Source organism: Bemisia tabaci, chromosome 1, assembly GCF_918797505.1.
Source record: "Bemisia tabaci chromosome 1, PGI_BMITA_v3".
NCBI classification, from domain to species: domain Eukaryota; kingdom Metazoa; phylum Arthropoda; class Insecta; order Hemiptera; family Aleyrodidae; genus Bemisia; species Bemisia tabaci.
In genome coordinates, this window is record NC_092793.1 from 12,055,032 (window position 1) to 12,071,033 (window position 16,002).

Below are 16,002 nucleotides of genomic sequence, written 5' to 3' on the forward strand. Positions count from 1 at the left end.
AAGTAGTCTGTAAGGTATGAGTGAGAGTGTGAATGGAGTGTGAATGAGGGTGAAAGGAAGAATGCAAAACCATTAAACTAAAAACCTTTATGTTATAATACATTTAAGAAAGAAGGCAGAGAATTTACAATTCCTGTTCTTTTAGATAATCATAGTATTATCTAACGTTAACATATAAAATTAATGCAGTTTGTTAAGTTTTAGTTTTAAGCCACGTAGATAGATACAAGAAACACTTGTAGTAGTTACGATATATTTAAATAAAATTTCTTTAAAAAAAAAAAAAAAAAAAAAAAAAAAAAAAAAAATTACGCTGACTCCGCCAGTTTAAATATTAGAGCCTAACACAAAGCGGAGCGGCGACGCACTGGCGCCTTCAAACCTAACAGGGATACTTCACGCATTGCGCAATGCGTGAAGTATCCCTGTTAGGTTTGTAGGCGCCAATGCGTGTCTTGCGTTGGCTGCCCGCCTGCCACGGCGTCTGAAGCAACTATTTCACACCAGAGGTATTGCACAGTATCATAAGAAATTGAAGGCGTTCCAACATATTAAGAATGACAGGCATCCTTCAAAAGTACGGAGCTTTCCTCGCAAAATAAATCAAGATACTACGGCACAAAAAGAGAGCAGTATTCCAAAAACTCACTAAGTCCTAGCATCCGTAATTAGTAACGTTTAGCATACACTTTTTCGTCTGGCTGTTGCTTAATCGCCATCGGCTATAAAAGGCTATTAGAAATTGTATAGCCGGCTACAGAAGCTATTGGAAATCTTACAGCCGGCTGTAGGTCAATGGTATTTTGGAACACAGATTCTACTGCCAATTTTTACCAGGGCAAGCAGTGGCGTGGCGTGTTTTGCGATGCATCGACTGATCTGCCATTTAAATCTATGGAAAAGGATCGATAAACAGGGTGATCGCGGCGAACGTCCGAATACTCGATTTTCTACCATTGCTTCAAATGGGGGAAATGTCGATAATCGATCTTTCACGCTTCGCCACTGAAGCGGAAGCAGTAAACTTGGATTTTAGACTTTCGATAAATTGGGCACTCAATCCTTGTTAATCAGTTTATTCATTATCCTGTGATGAGACAATTTCATCGGTTGAATCTTGCTAACATCCTTTTTCTGTTTTCTTTTTGTTGCAGGTGCGTATATTCAAGTTATGTCGATTCCTGCAACTTTTATAATGTAAGTGACTCGTTCATTCTCAATTTGTCACTGGGCAATTTCACAAAGTTTGGGAGCGTATGATTTTCGAGTTGACAAATAATCCTCGTCCATCAGAGGTTGTCACTTGAGATAAAAATCCTTTCTTTCTTCTCTTTCCCCTATTTCTCTAGCTTTTCATTCCTTTTTAAACTCCGCAATTTCACTTTAAACTATTTGATAGCATTTCTCGATTCACGGGTGTTGGGTCCAAAGCTTTAACGTCCAAATTGTAACGTCCAATATGATGAAGTGTACTGTGAATACGACTTGATAGAGAATAAATCAGAAGAATCAACCTATCCTAACTTTTTTGGACTTTTCATGGTTTTGGATCATCATTTTTGAACTTTTGTATAGGGCAGTTTAGTTTTTTGGACATTTGTGGACTTGCAAATTTTGGACTTAAGTGCCTTGGACATTTCAGGTGGGAACCTATTTTTCCGTTTCTCAGGAATTTTTAAAATGAAAATTCATCAGCTTATAACTGAAGATTATTTAATTTTACCATGGTTGTTCGTCCAGTTTTTGACACGAATTTAAATAGGTATTCATGTAATTATCAGAATCAGTCCCATCTTTTGATTGAAATCAAAAAGAACTCAATGGTAGATGCTTGAATGATACCAAGCACAACAATTACCGACAGGTTTCAGAATTTAAGTCGATAGGAATGCGATAAAAGCATCGATAACGTTTTTTCGTGTACATAACAAGGGACAAAAGCACTATCATAAAATTAATATGCTTTAAAGAAGTGAAGTTCGATTGTTTTGAACGGAAAGTTTCTTCGAAGGTGTAACCTCTATCTTATCATATTGAGAGGTTCCTATTTGCATTAATCAGAATAAGCCGGATAAAAAAATAAAAAAAGAGGAAAAATTGAGATTCTTCAACTCATTATTTAATATCATCAGTTACTTATGAAACGAAGCACTCAATAGGTTGTCTCATCTTTGCCCCCATGATGGTTCCTGGTTTTGCTGACATTAGAAATGCAGTACTTCCGCATGCTATGGATTCTTCATCCTTTTATGTTTATAATCTGTTATTTAAGTCGCAGAGGTGCGAATGGCTGATGTTGCTAACGCACCTCTATAAAATATACATATTCTACCACTGCACTACATCCTCCATCGTCATATGCTCGAATTCGCCAATTTTTAGGATTTATGAAAACTTGAGGTAAACGTTCCTTCGTTGGACTACAAATGGCTATTTATTGGAAGCTGAGAGTTTAAACACTTGCTCTGAATTCTTTCGCGTCGCGTGAATCCAAAAACTGCCGATCTATAATTTTAGCTTATCGTCAGAAATTTTAAAACGTTTAATCTTAGTCATCGAGTTTGGACTAGCTATCCAAAAGAAGAAGGGTTTTACTCTTTCAAAGGGTGGCCCAGAAAAATGTTTTGAAGGAGGGTCAATTCGCTAATCGCTTTAAAGGGACGAGGCTGTCAGTGACTGTTCAGATGATGGAACAACAATCCAATCATTTCTTAATGAATTCGTCAAACAAATTTGACCTATGGTCCAGTGGAGGAATGCTGACCAAGAAGTATTCGTCTAATAATGACGCAATTAATTTTTTTTCCAGCTATGTCGCTGGTTTCTAATTCTCAGCTTCCGAAATTTTGCTGTAAATTATTTTGTTTATCAAGCCCTTGCCCTTTCTCCAATCTGCTCTACTGAGCGCTTCACTCCAACATTGTCGACATTTCGCACTTACTGTAGCCCTGATAGTGAACAGCTACTATCACGAAAGGAAGGCAAACCAAATGCTCTCTGTAGCGTTAATCTCTAGCTTGAATTACATCATTTTTAGTATCGGCGTATGTTACCTTATAATGATCATCAGCGGTTTGCGTTTTATAGTTCTTATCAACCGTGTCTTCTCATCTGTCCAAGAATAAGAGCTCACAATTTTCTTTGAGCTCGTTACTATACGTAGAAAGATCTCTTTCTTCTAGTAAACCGCGGTAAAAATGCACATACCGCTGTCTACCAAATCTATTCGTTCCAAACTTCAGCTTATGCAGGAGTTTGACACTACCTTCGCATTAGTTGTAAGCTTCAGAATATTTTCTGTACTTATTAAATTGTCAATTTTTTTAGTTCATTTTTTAAATGATTTCAAAACTTTTTAAAACTTGAAAAAACACAGCCGAACTGAATCTGTGGGATACTACGGAAGGCATGCCCTCAATGTTGATTTAACGCAAGTTTAGGGAACGATAGATTCCGTTCCCCGTAGAATCCTTGCAATTTAAGATATTCTGAAGGAATGATATTCATTCGTCCAATGAAGTATAAAACACAACTTATACTTCACCGAGTCATTAATTTTTTCACGTGTAAATCAGGATTTTTTCATTCATATCTTCGATTTCTCCAAGCTAGGCGATTCCCGACCACCGAAAGAAATCTTCTGTCACCTATTTTTGATTCAAACTAAAGAGTGACGAACTGAATGTGGACCCATGAAATGTTTTCATCGAATGATCGAAATCCACATTTAACGTACCTTTTTTTGGAAGATAAAATAATGTCCGGTATTGACATGCCACAAGTTGGATTCCTTATCTCATTCATTTATCATTTTTCTTCTCTCTCCTCTCATTTCACTGAAGGGAGGAAAAAACGAACCCTCTCATTGTCAGTCTTTATAGTTTCCGATCAGTCGTATCAGCTTCGCTTTAATTTTTTTTTGGAATTTTTTATGCCGTGCAAATCATTCTTCCCCCAAGATTTTCATTTCATGTCTTTGCCTTTAATTTTGGCTTACATTTGGAATGGTTTTGTCATTTCTTTATCATTTTTTTATTTTTATTTCGTGAGACTCATTAGCGAATTTATGCTAATAGGACAGTATACCATGTTCCTCTTCCTAACCCCTCACCACGATCCATGAGATAAGAGAATTGAAGCGTCTGATAATGAAATGAGTGTGGGAGGAAGACTTCAGTATAACCTAACTATTGGGAGTTTCCTAAAATTTGTGGACGGAGCATATGATAAACTGAAACTCATTCAGGAATATGAAATGAAATCTTGTTCCATCTTTGCTATCACGTTCAAATTTGGACGCTATGAACTGCAAGGATGTGTTGGAATAACGTGAAAAAAAATCGGCAGAAAAATTCAAAAGAGAGACATAAGAAAGAGGAAGGAGGAAGAGAGAGAGGAAATGAAGATGTCCCAAAAAAAATTCGTCCGAGTCAGATAAAAATTTGGAGAGTGCCAGGAGGTTATTTTTTACAAAGCTCGGAGGCAGGCACCAAAGAAAGCTTCTCAGATAGATATACAGCTAGATAGATTTAACTCCTAGAGGATTTATCTCAAAACACGTAACTCTAAGCTTAGTTTATGCTAAGTTCTCCACCCTTTGCTCTGACATTCGTTTTTTCAATTGCTGACTTACTCAATTACCTACTTTAAGTTGGAGTCATCTCGTTTTCTCCCTCTCAAAATGTTGGTATGCAGTCTTACGAGCCTCACATTTATGGGCTTCCTGTTTCCGTCCATCCGCACCTTCATGATTTTAGATGTATGTTTTAATTTTACTTTTTGCTGATTTGGTTCAATTTGAAAAGGCGCTGAAAGAGCTAATGATTGCTGTTTTTGGTAGCTTCACAGGGTTGGCAAAGGCTCTATTGACCAAATCCAGTCGCTTGGTACATGCACCTCCACCTGTCTCTAAAATTGTTCATTACGCTAAAACCAGTGGCAGGTGAGGGCATTTAAAGCAAATTTTCTTTTGGTTTTGTTTTTTGTTTCCTCCCGGTTTTTGTTGATCCTTTTTTTGGCCTCCTTTTTTATCTACCATTCGTAGCCGTATTTTTCTCCACCCATCCCTTTTTTTATTTATACATAGTCCGTTTTTTTTCTCTTGGTGTGTGCGTTTCATTTGAAATTCTGTCATCTACTTTTCATAATCTTTCACTCCGTAGCTCACCTCCCTGATCCCGATCTCTCGTTTTACGGAACAGTACGAAAGCTACCCCAATCTGGGCTCTCTTTGGTCTCATTTCACAAGACTCTTCCCTCCCACTCATTTTTTGCGGCCCTATATTTTTGAAAGTAAATTGTTTTTGCACCTAGCTCAAGTAGAAGTAGTTATGAATATATTTTGATTAGTGTCTAATGTACAGTTTTTTTTTAATTTTTACCAGAATGTCTCTCATCTAAGGTCAACAATTGTAGTGGCACCTTTTTGTTTAATCATGTTGTTAATTACATGTGCCTGCCATAGGGCAAGCCTATGTTCTGTCCCCCGTGGGGACTTTATGTACAGTGAGTGCACAACTACACACGGGCTAGCTAATTCGAGATGCTGCCCGGAGTGTTTACTAGTCCGCTATTCCCGGAAAGTCTGGAAATATTACTCAGCTTTTCCGGAATTTCCGCAAAAAGGTTCGGCATTTTTCCCCCTCATACCACACGTGTTTTTTAATAGAACCTGGAAAGTATGCAATCCTCTGCGCGTTGATTCTTATAGTAGTAGCCGCCTGAAAGATCTCGATTGTGTAATCAGCTAATCTTCAAGCCACCAATGAAATTATTTGTCTATGTCATCCCTGGTAAAAATTGGCGATAGGAGCTGCGTTGCAAAATACTACAGGAGTTCTTACAGCCGACAAAAGAAGGCTATTGAAAATCATATCGCTGGCTGTAGAAAGCGGAGCAAATCATATTGCCGGGCTATACGAAGCTATACAAAAGTATTCAGTCGGGCTATAGTTTCTGTTGCCGGGCTTTACACTTTATCGTCATTGCCTATAAAAGGCTGTAATAAATTGTGTAGAAATTCGTGTGCTTTGGAAATCACTAAGTTCGATACGAAACTACCATAATATTTACAAAACACACATTATATTCTCCTTTAAAACATATTTTGTTTTTCATAAATTAAAATCAGATTAGTCCCTACAGAGTGTGCAAACATTTCAAAATCATGAGTTGAAAAACGCTGACTCCGCGAGATTAAATATTAGAGCCTAACACAAAACGGAGCGGCGACGCACTGGCGCCTTCAAACCTAACAGGGATACTTCACGCATTGCGCAATGCGTGAAGTATCCCTGTTAGGTCTGTAGGCGCCAATGCGCGTTTTGCGCTCTCTGCCCGCCCGCCGCGCCGCAGTGTGCCACGGCGTCTGAAGCAACTATTTCACACCAGAGGTATTGCACACTATCATAAGAAATTGAAGGCGCTCCAACATATTAAGAATGACAGGCATCCTTCAAAATTACGGAGCTTTCCTCGCAAAATAAATCAAGATACTACGGCACAAAAAGAGAGCGGTAGTCCAAAAACTAACTAAGTCCTAGTATTCGTATTTAGTTACGTTTAGCATAAACTTATCGTCTGGCTGTTGCTTAATCGCCATCGGCTATACAAGGCTATAAGAAATTGTACAGCCAGCCACAGAAGCTATTGGAAATCTTACAGCCGGCTTTAGGTCTATGGTATTTTGGAACACAAATTCTACTGCCAATTTTTACCAGGGATTTTTGTCGCAATGCGAGCGAGAATTCCAAATTTCCGAATTTTGTCCGATGGGTGCACCGAAAAAGTACTGAATTTTTCTGTCGAGCAGGAGGTGCTGCATTTCTGGGGAATGCACTGCGAAAGTACTGTCACTGGAAAACAAAGTTCGGTCGTATGCACCAAAGTTCGATGTTCCATATTATCCCAACTAATTCGGTTTGTGTCACCGAACTTGTGCGATGAAGTGGACTGACAATCAAAGTTTAGTCATTAAGTCATTCATGCCGAAAGTTCGGTCACACGAACCAAAAGTTCAGTTTGACAAACCGAAAGTTCAGTGTGACAAACCGAAAGTTTAGTTTGACCAACCGAATCGTTGGGATGATATGGAACACCGACCGTCCGGTTCACGTGACCGAATTTTTTTTCGGTGATGAAAGTACTGATTTTCGGTTAGCCTGTTTTAGTAGCCACTATTTCGGTTCGGGAAAGAGATGTTTGCCTTTAAAGGAAACGAAAGAGTATTCTTGAGAGTCACCGTTCCCTATCAAGGTACCCGAGGACGGGATAGTTCCTGTTGGAACCTCTCGGGGATTGAGGGTCTAGAGTCCCTTTATACTGAGAGTCAAGACAACGCGAATCCATTTCTGATTGGTTAACCGGATTTTAGGCCTTCACAGTGTCACAAACGGGAATAAAGATTACATTTTCACCAATTGCAAAGATTATAATCTGGAATGGACCAAGCAATTTCGGGTTCGACAAGGAACAAACGGAATGAGAGAAGGAACGGAGAAAGGAATTTAAGAATGGGCCGATCAAAGATTACGAAAAACGTTCAATTTGTGTAATCTTTATTCCCGTTTGTGACTCCATGAGGGGTGTTGTCTTGACTCTCAGTATAAAGGGACTCTATTGAGGGTCAAGCGGGAAGTGGCTCGTGGCTGACCACCTAGCGGGAAGTGAATCGGTGTCAGTGGAGCCGCACGTCGCGTCGCATGGTAGTATCGTAAAATGGTCCCAGTTGAAATGCTCATCGGAGCCGGTTCAACGCACTTGCCATCGGGATCGGGGCAAGCGGACCTCCTCGCGGAACAAGTACGGCACGAAATCAAGTAGAGATTGTTTCTCGGTCAGATCCAGGAACACCTCGCCGTAGAAGGGATCCAGCTCTGAGCTACAGGTCGGAGCACGGATGTCGCCCACCGGATTTTCGCCTACCCTTCTTTTCGAAAAATCAACGGCAACGACCCCATGAACCTTAGAATCCTTTCATATAGCCAGGGTTTCGCCGTCTCGGGTTCTGCGGGCTGATTTTTGATATTAATAGACAAAACGATAGACTAATAAGACGTAGGGAGTATGGAGCGATCCTATTGGTTGAAATGAGTGGTTCCTATGGACTTAGGGAGAAAATGATGGACTAACTATAGAGCCTCTCGCGGGATGCCGTTAGTTGGTCTATTACCGACTTCCTTTGTCCATTGCAAGCATCCACCAATAGGATCCCTTCATATCTCTTACGTCCTCTTTGTCCATCAGTTTCAATAATCGGCCCGCTGGATGTCACAAACGGGCATGAAGATTATATGGTTTGCGACGTCTTTTGTAATCTTTGGTCGCCTCATTCCTGGATTCCTTTCCTGTACGTACCAACTTTAGACGTTACCGCTAGCAAAATGCAGATGGTATGTGCATTCGTCATCTTGACGTCATAACGTGCTGGATCTAAAAATCCTGTTGGAAATAAAATAAAAACTTCCTCGTTATTTTCCCCCGCAACGTTGCGATAACCTTACGTCAATCCGTCCATCCTCTACCGTGAAGATGTAACGTATTCTGCGTGCCTTTTTCTCCGCGACGGCCCGCTAAAAAGCGAGGTTGCCACGTCGCACCTGACTGTACCGAAAAGCCAGCAGGATTTTCGGAGAATTCAGTATATTTCTACAGATGTGGCATCGATCGATAGGAAAATAGCGTGCGGTAACGCGGTAGACGTACGTACGGCGACACGTGCACCTGCACTATAGCGTTATGCAACGTTCATACGTGAGGAGTTGTACGTCTAGTGTGCGGGGAGGGGGGGGTCTGTGCATCCCTGCTCCCAGGGTTGCCGGAATGCGCGGGCACTCCACCCGTTTTTCATGCAATTCGTCGCTTGGCTGACATAATGGCGTAACTATATCGAGATGAGCCCGGAAAAGCATTGAGTTGCATGGACGGCAGGGTTCATCGTAAAGGGTAGTTGCGCCCTCATGTCAGGAGGGCGACGAATTGACCGTCAGGGATTCTTTCGAATGAAGCAGCCGTAGTCTTACTTTTTAATCACGTCTAACAATACGCGGTTCACATTCGAACTTTTCAACGCGCCCCCTGTAATTAACCCCCCTAATTTACATAAGTAAATGTGTCATTTTCAGTGGACAATGTAACATTCGAGCGAACTTACGTTAATGTGTACGGAATTGATCAGAATCAGTCGATCTGTATTTCACGCGGCCTTTTTTCTTATTTTCTACCAATTTAAGAAAAAAAAAAGAATCAAATAAAAAAATACATTGAAACTCGGAAATCTTGAGATCGTGAAGGATTCACTCACCCTCGTGCTCCGTCATCCTTCTCATGTGAAATTTTGTGAGTAGTGAGAACGTCCTTCACGATCATGAGATTTTCTGAGTTTCGATGTATTTTTACACTAATTATTTAATGTTGTTGAATTGGTAAAAAAAAGAGAAAAGGCCGCGTGAAATGCAGATAGATCGATTCTGATAAATTTCGTACACATTAATAACCAACCACATCAAGCATACCCTGCACTCGGGAAGGATGTACCGTTTACTTTTATATTAAAAAATAATACACAAAAGAAAATCAAGTATAATTTCTAAAACAAAAGTTGAGCTTTCAGCCGACTTTACAAATTTTACCCAATAATTGCGACTCAGGCCATGCTTTTTTTTAAAAAAAAAAAAAAAAAAAAAAAAATGTGCAAGAGGATGTTAATATAAGTATTTGCAATTTTACCTTAACATGGTGGACACGCAAATGTTTCGACCAAAAGTCGGCTAAAAGCTCAACTTTTGTTTTTGCATTATGAGTAGCCGAATACCGGGAAATCTTGTATAACTTCTAATTTAGCTGCAGCCGCGATCTTGGTTAGCTCGTAGATTTAGTTGAAACTGATTTTACCCTAATCGACGAATTTGTGATGAAATGATTGCCAAGGCAATATAAATATTTAGAAGACTTTTTCTGAGTTTAGTTCAGGGAAGATGCATTCAATCGTCAAGGCGGTGAGCGATCGGGATTTAAAGGAACAGATTGACAACCTATGGCTATCCCGAGATGGACTCTCCGTGAATGGAATGTGGCACCACTCACGGAGTTACGACGCTGCTCATCCGTCAAACGAGACTCGCCATAGATTCTTGCCCGAGTGCCCGAGTCTGGGTCAGTTTCTGCCCCGTCCAGTTCAGCTCCGGTCTAGGATCCTTCTCACCCGGCGGCAATCGCCTCGATCCTTTTTCAAACCAACTTCCAGCAGTTCAGTGCTCCTGCCATTTTATTTGACCGAAGATCCCTCTCGATAAATTTGTCATTGGAATCGGTTATCAATGGAAATATTGCATGTGTGAGGAATTTACGATTTGACTGTTGATTCTTATGTAAAAGTTCGCAAGAAACACGATGGTGCCACTGGTTTTCTCTGAAATCAACTCCCAAGCTCAAAAAAGCTCTCAAGTTGAGGCCAAAATGGAGGGGATATCCTACCTTACCCTGAGAATCCACCTTTACATCAAGACAAACTCTCCGTGCAAAGATAGGGAGCAAATACATTGACAGGGCTGCCACTTCATTTGGGGACTCTAAAACTGAAAGCACGGCATCACTGCTAATGTATTTGCTCCCTATCTTTGCATGGAGAGTTTGTCTTGATGTAGAGGTGGACTCTCAGGGTAGGGTCGGATATCCCCGCCATTTTGGCCTCAACTTGAGAGCTTTTCTTGAGCTTGGGAGTTGATTTCAGAGAAAACCAGTGGCACCATCGTGTTTCTCGCGAACTTTTACATCAGATCAACAGTCAAATCGCAAATTCCTCACACATGCAACATCTCCATTCGCAAATCCCCGCACCTTGCAGAAAAACCCATGTTTATATGTCTTTTTGCACGTACTCTCAAAATTTTTCAATTCATTTGGATCTGCTCTGGTTAGTGACGTCGTAAAGACGAATCCATTCATGAATTGCGTCTAAATCCGAGCCATTCCGCGCTCGCGAAGTTTATCGGTGTGTACCTCTTCCGGCTTCGTATTTATCCCTCGGTTTCGTGTTTTGCTGAGTCTCACCATTTTAATGCACCGTCGTCAATACGCGTTTCCGTAAACGCTCGCTTTCATCAATTGGACGTAATTCTGCCAAACAGAACTATGTGCATTAAGCCATGAGCCCTGATACCCGTAAGAATACATGCATATCAGGGCTCACGTCATTATGCACATAGTTTTGCCTGACAGAAATACGTCCAATTGCTGCATGTCGACTCGATTTAATCACGCCGAAGCGCAGTTTCCTCGCCCTGCTCATCCACGACGTTAGCGGATTCCTTCCCGGTGTTTTCCGGCCAGTGCCGAGGCGTCAATGATCGGTTGTCACTTTTGGAAAATCTGTAAAAACCTCAGGGAATGGAAACGCTTTGCGCAGTGAAAAATGTTCGCGTTTATGGTTCCTCTAGCTAATTTTTTCCGGTCAAATCAATCGAATGGACTTGGTTGATCGACCGCACACTCTTGGTAAAATCGACCCAAACCGTAGGTCACTTTCAGGCATCTGCAGGTTGACAATTGAAATCGATAGACAAAGCTATAGACAAAGTAAAATGATTTAAATAATCGAGCTACAAGCCAAAAATAAATTAAACAAATAATATTTCAAACTGCGTGCGGAGATGAGAAATAATAAAAAACTTACAGGAAACAAAACGAAACAAACGTTTCGACCGCCAACAACTGCGGTCTTCTTCAGTTGGTTTTAAAATCTATAAACCTATAGACCTCGGAAGTATGGAGTAATCCTATTAGATGAAATGGATGGTTCCCATCTACTTTGGGAAAAAATTATGGACTAATAACTACAGGGGTTGCCGTTAGTTAGATTATCACCTAACTTCTTTGTCTATTACAACCACCCGCTCCCACCAAGAGTATCTCTCCGTATGCGACTTGTCCTTTTTGTCTGTCGCTGTGTCAATCAATTTCAAGAATCAGTCCGCAGGGGATGAAGAAAGTGTCCCGATGAACCATTACACTCCTGTTTTTTTCGATGTCACTCAGAGGTTGTTACTTGCGAGTGGCTAGCGCATTGGACTATACCAATATGAGCCAGGTTTGATCCTGGCGGTTTGCGCCTGATTTTTAACGAGATTGCAAATTTTCAACCCAAAGATTTGGTCGATGTCACCCAAAAGAACACTAACCGCACATTTACGTTAATTGGTGTTCTGCTCCCAATATTAACGCAAGATGTCGGTTGGGGGCCGTCCCTGTATCACGCAACGCTCTAGGGGGGAAAAGTATGATTGAGGAGAGCATTACGCTATTTTGTTTTTACGTGTTAAAGGATAGGGGCCTGCGTCACCGAAGCGTGACAATTGAGGAATGGAGGGGGGGGACGCCTTTACGGAATATTAGGGATGGCCCCAAATTTTTTACTTTACTTTCTCGCTCCTTTTACTATGCAGCGCAGAGGTGTTCTCCTATAAGGAATGTGGCAGGGCACATGGGACACGGGGGCTGAAAGCGGTGGAAAGGTGAAACCGAAAGCGCCAACAAGCCCCGGATCCCGCTTCGACCGGAGTGAAGTTCAAGGTGAAGCGCCTTTGATCCGGGCAGAGTCGCCAGGAGGGAGGGCCGGGGGGCGGCGCCGCGCCGGCGAACTGAACCGAATGCACAAATCTGAGCGGAAAGGGGGGCGGGGGGCTCGTCGGCTGCCCCCGAGCCCGGCCTAATTCCCCGCCGACAAGGTCACGGCCGAACGGGAAAGTCGGGATTTCTCAGGGTTTCCCGGAAAACCGCAGGGGAGCCCGGAAAAGCGGGGATTAAAGGGATTTCAATCAACAAATGGGACAGGGTTACAAGCGGGGTGGCCACGTGCACAGTCGCGGGAAACCGGGAAAAGTCAGAGAAAATACTTATGGCCAAGTAGAGCTTTCCAGGTAACTTTAGTAGTCAATCGTAGGAACGCAACACAATATTTCCATATGTAAATAATCGTTCCACGACTGTAGGGAGGTCTTACGATATTGTCATTATAATATGACCGCAATGGACTTAGCAAACTTTTGGTACAGCAAAAATAAGAGTTGTTTCCTTGGTAAACGTCTCAAAAATCACGATGAGTGCATTGGCAAAGTTTGAAATGCACTCCTAACTTCACAATCTGCGTAAGAAATTCGCGTTTTTGTTAAGCTTCCCGCTTCAAAAACGATACCACGGCACAGGTGAACATTTCGTCAGAGGAAGCATTCCATTCAACCCCTAGGCACCAGGATACTACACAATATTCAACATGGCGACACCAATCCGCCAAAAAGCATGTGCCCAGACGAGATTCCAACAGTTTGTTAACAACCGAGTGTGTTTACATTCATGATTTCTTCGGGTTGATTAAGATCGGCTTTTGTTGACCTTGTGCGCCCGATTGCGATTTGCACACGGAAGCGTCGGCTATGTCATGGGGATTGCTATCGCGAAAGGGTTGAATGGAATGACTCCTCTAACGAAATGTTCACCTGTACTCTAGTATCGTTTTTGAAGCGGGGAGCTCAAAAAAAACGCAAATTTCTTACGCGGATCGTGAAGTTAGGAGTGCATTTCAAACTTTGCTGAAGCGCTCATCGTGATTTTTGAGACATTTGCCGATAGCCACGACTCCTATTTTTGCTCTAGAAAAAGTTTGCAACAGGCCCATTAGCAGGAAAGAACCACGCCGCAGCTGCTATTGCCAAATTTAATTTACCAATTTAGTTTTTACATGAACACGGTAGTGCGGATTATTGTGCAAATTTCATTGAGTTTTCTGCATGGTAAGAAAAAAATTCCGCACAATTTTTGAAGGAATCCGAACAAAGTCCTCTCGTAATAAATTTCCCAATTAAATTTTGCAATAGGTAATGTGGCTCGGCTCCGTTCTCCTAAACGCGGTCCATTTCGTATGGTCGCGACGCGTTCAAAAACTCCCGACCAAGCAGCGGGCCGAGCTGTGCGAAATGGAGTCTTTCCATTAGAACTGAAAAAATGGGGGAGGGGGGCATGTCAGACAATTTTGTATTCACGATTCTATAGCAGTGGAAAAATTTAATTTTTCTTGAGGAAGAGGTTTTTACTTGAAGTCTTTAGATGGAACTGATGATGAATTTTGATCCATAAAGAGAGAAGGCCCAGAAATTTCTGCACCTTCTTACGGTAAATGTAAATTTTTACGTGTTGTGTGTTACATAGTTTCACGCGTTTTATCCTGCTGGCCCAGAAATTCTTAAAATTGTTATTTTAAACCACAAATTGTCACAAAATTAAGGGAATTTTCTCAAAAGTCATCAGGAAAACTTTGAAAAGTCCGGATATTCCGATTTTTAATTTGTATGCTCATCTTGTAGAAGCCGAGTTTCTCTCGTTCCCACCAGAAATTGTGTTCGCTCGGAACACGGCGGCTACCTCGACAATGTCTGCGTTTAACTCCGATCAGTGATAAATTTCGCAAAACACGTACTTACCTCGAGTGCAATGTTTCAAGATCCCATCATAAATCGTTTATATTTTTTCAAAGGAAAAAATTACTGATCTTTATGAATTATTTTTTGACTTTTAACAGAATATTCTATGCAGGTTGGAGGAAAAATCAGAAAACAAATGTTAAGAAATAATGTTGGTTGGTTTTTCTCTGGAAAAAAATAATGTGATCAAAAATTTAATGACAAAAGTTTATCAAAGCATATATTTCGGACTTATAAATGTCAATACTCAAGAAATTAGAAATTGGCGTTCAACTTGCGTTCATCGCGGTTTAGACTTTCAACTAGGTGAAAACCTAAGTCCACGCATATCCAATTAGGAACCAAAATAACCACAGAGTGCTCTGGGATAAATTAATTTTACGGTTGGACTGTATGCCTTGCCGACAAATTACATTTCACTGTTTATCAGAGGAGGAAGAACTTTCATTTTGTAAAACTAATCTTCCTAGTTATTCGTCCAACGATAAGTTTGATTTCTTCAACAACCGACTTGACTTCTATTTTTATTGGAGTTTTTGTCACGAATCATAAGTTGAGTTGACTTCTAATTTTGTATTATAAGTTACTTTTTGGGAATCTTCAATTTATTGAAGGAGGTTTCTTTTTCTGTGTGTGTGTGTCGCACTAGGTGGTGCTTTGCATATAATTTTGACGAGGATAAATGTCTTTCAGTGTCTTATTTCTTACTCCTTGTAGCGATCAGTGACAAGGCAAAAACGATTCCCATATCTTTATGCAGGGGTCGCTTCTGTAACAGAATGACGACGAGATCTCGAAAATTCAGTGAAACCTTGGGAAAAGTCAGGGAAACTTGAAGTCAAACTTCACGAATTTTCCGTCGTTCAAAGCAAATCAACGAGTTTGACCATTTTTCTCATCATTTTTCGTCCATCGAATGATCAAGATTAGCAAGAGAGAATTCCGTGACCCATATGACTTTCAGAGTTGCCACAGTCAGGGAAAACCGGAAAATGTCAGGGTAAATGACGAAAATGTCAGGGAAAATTTGTTAAATCACCTTCGCGCTTTCTAGAATGGGTTTGAGATTTTGACAAAGAAGTTTTGCCTTAAAACTATTTTCAATTATGCCCTCTTAACCATCCGACACATCTTCAATTATCTGGGAATTTCACCAAAATGTATCAGGAAATTTCATTTTCTAACGACCTCTAATAGAATCATTGACTGTCTGCAGGGCATTTAAATCACGGAACATGCATCAAGACTAGTTTTACTGGAAATCATTAATGTTTCTATTGTTTTCAAAAACCGCACTTATGTTCTTGGTTCTCCATGCCTTGAAATGGATTACATTTTGCAATAAGGAACCATTACCTCTGGCTCTTTCATAAAAGCACATATCGACGGTGAAACTACCAAACCACGTATCTCGTTTGCGGTGTTTAAAAATCTACGCTCACATTTTATTTTTTTAAGTAGACCAAATCAATATCATTCCTTGAAATTTTCACGGAATTTTCTCCGCACAAAGAGGAAAAATCACAGAAAT

General features: G+C 40.8%; 1 protein-coding gene across 4 annotated transcripts in view; it reads left to right on the forward strand.

The window, feature by feature from the left end:
* LOC109039186 (uncharacterized) overlaps positions 1 to 16,002 on the forward strand; it is a 178,215-nt gene that overhangs the window by 50,296 nt on the left and 111,917 nt on the right. The window contains exon 2 of one of the 4 annotated variants that reach the window (XM_072296182.1): positions 1,155 to 4,823. The exons of 2 other annotated variants lie outside the window; for them this stretch is intronic. In XM_072296182.1, coding sequence (XP_072152283.1) covers positions 1,155 to 1,260 — 106 coding nt within the window. In that variant the 3' untranslated portion in view covers positions 1,261 to 4,823. One more of the 4 variants, XM_019054579.2, reaches the window with a different exon arrangement.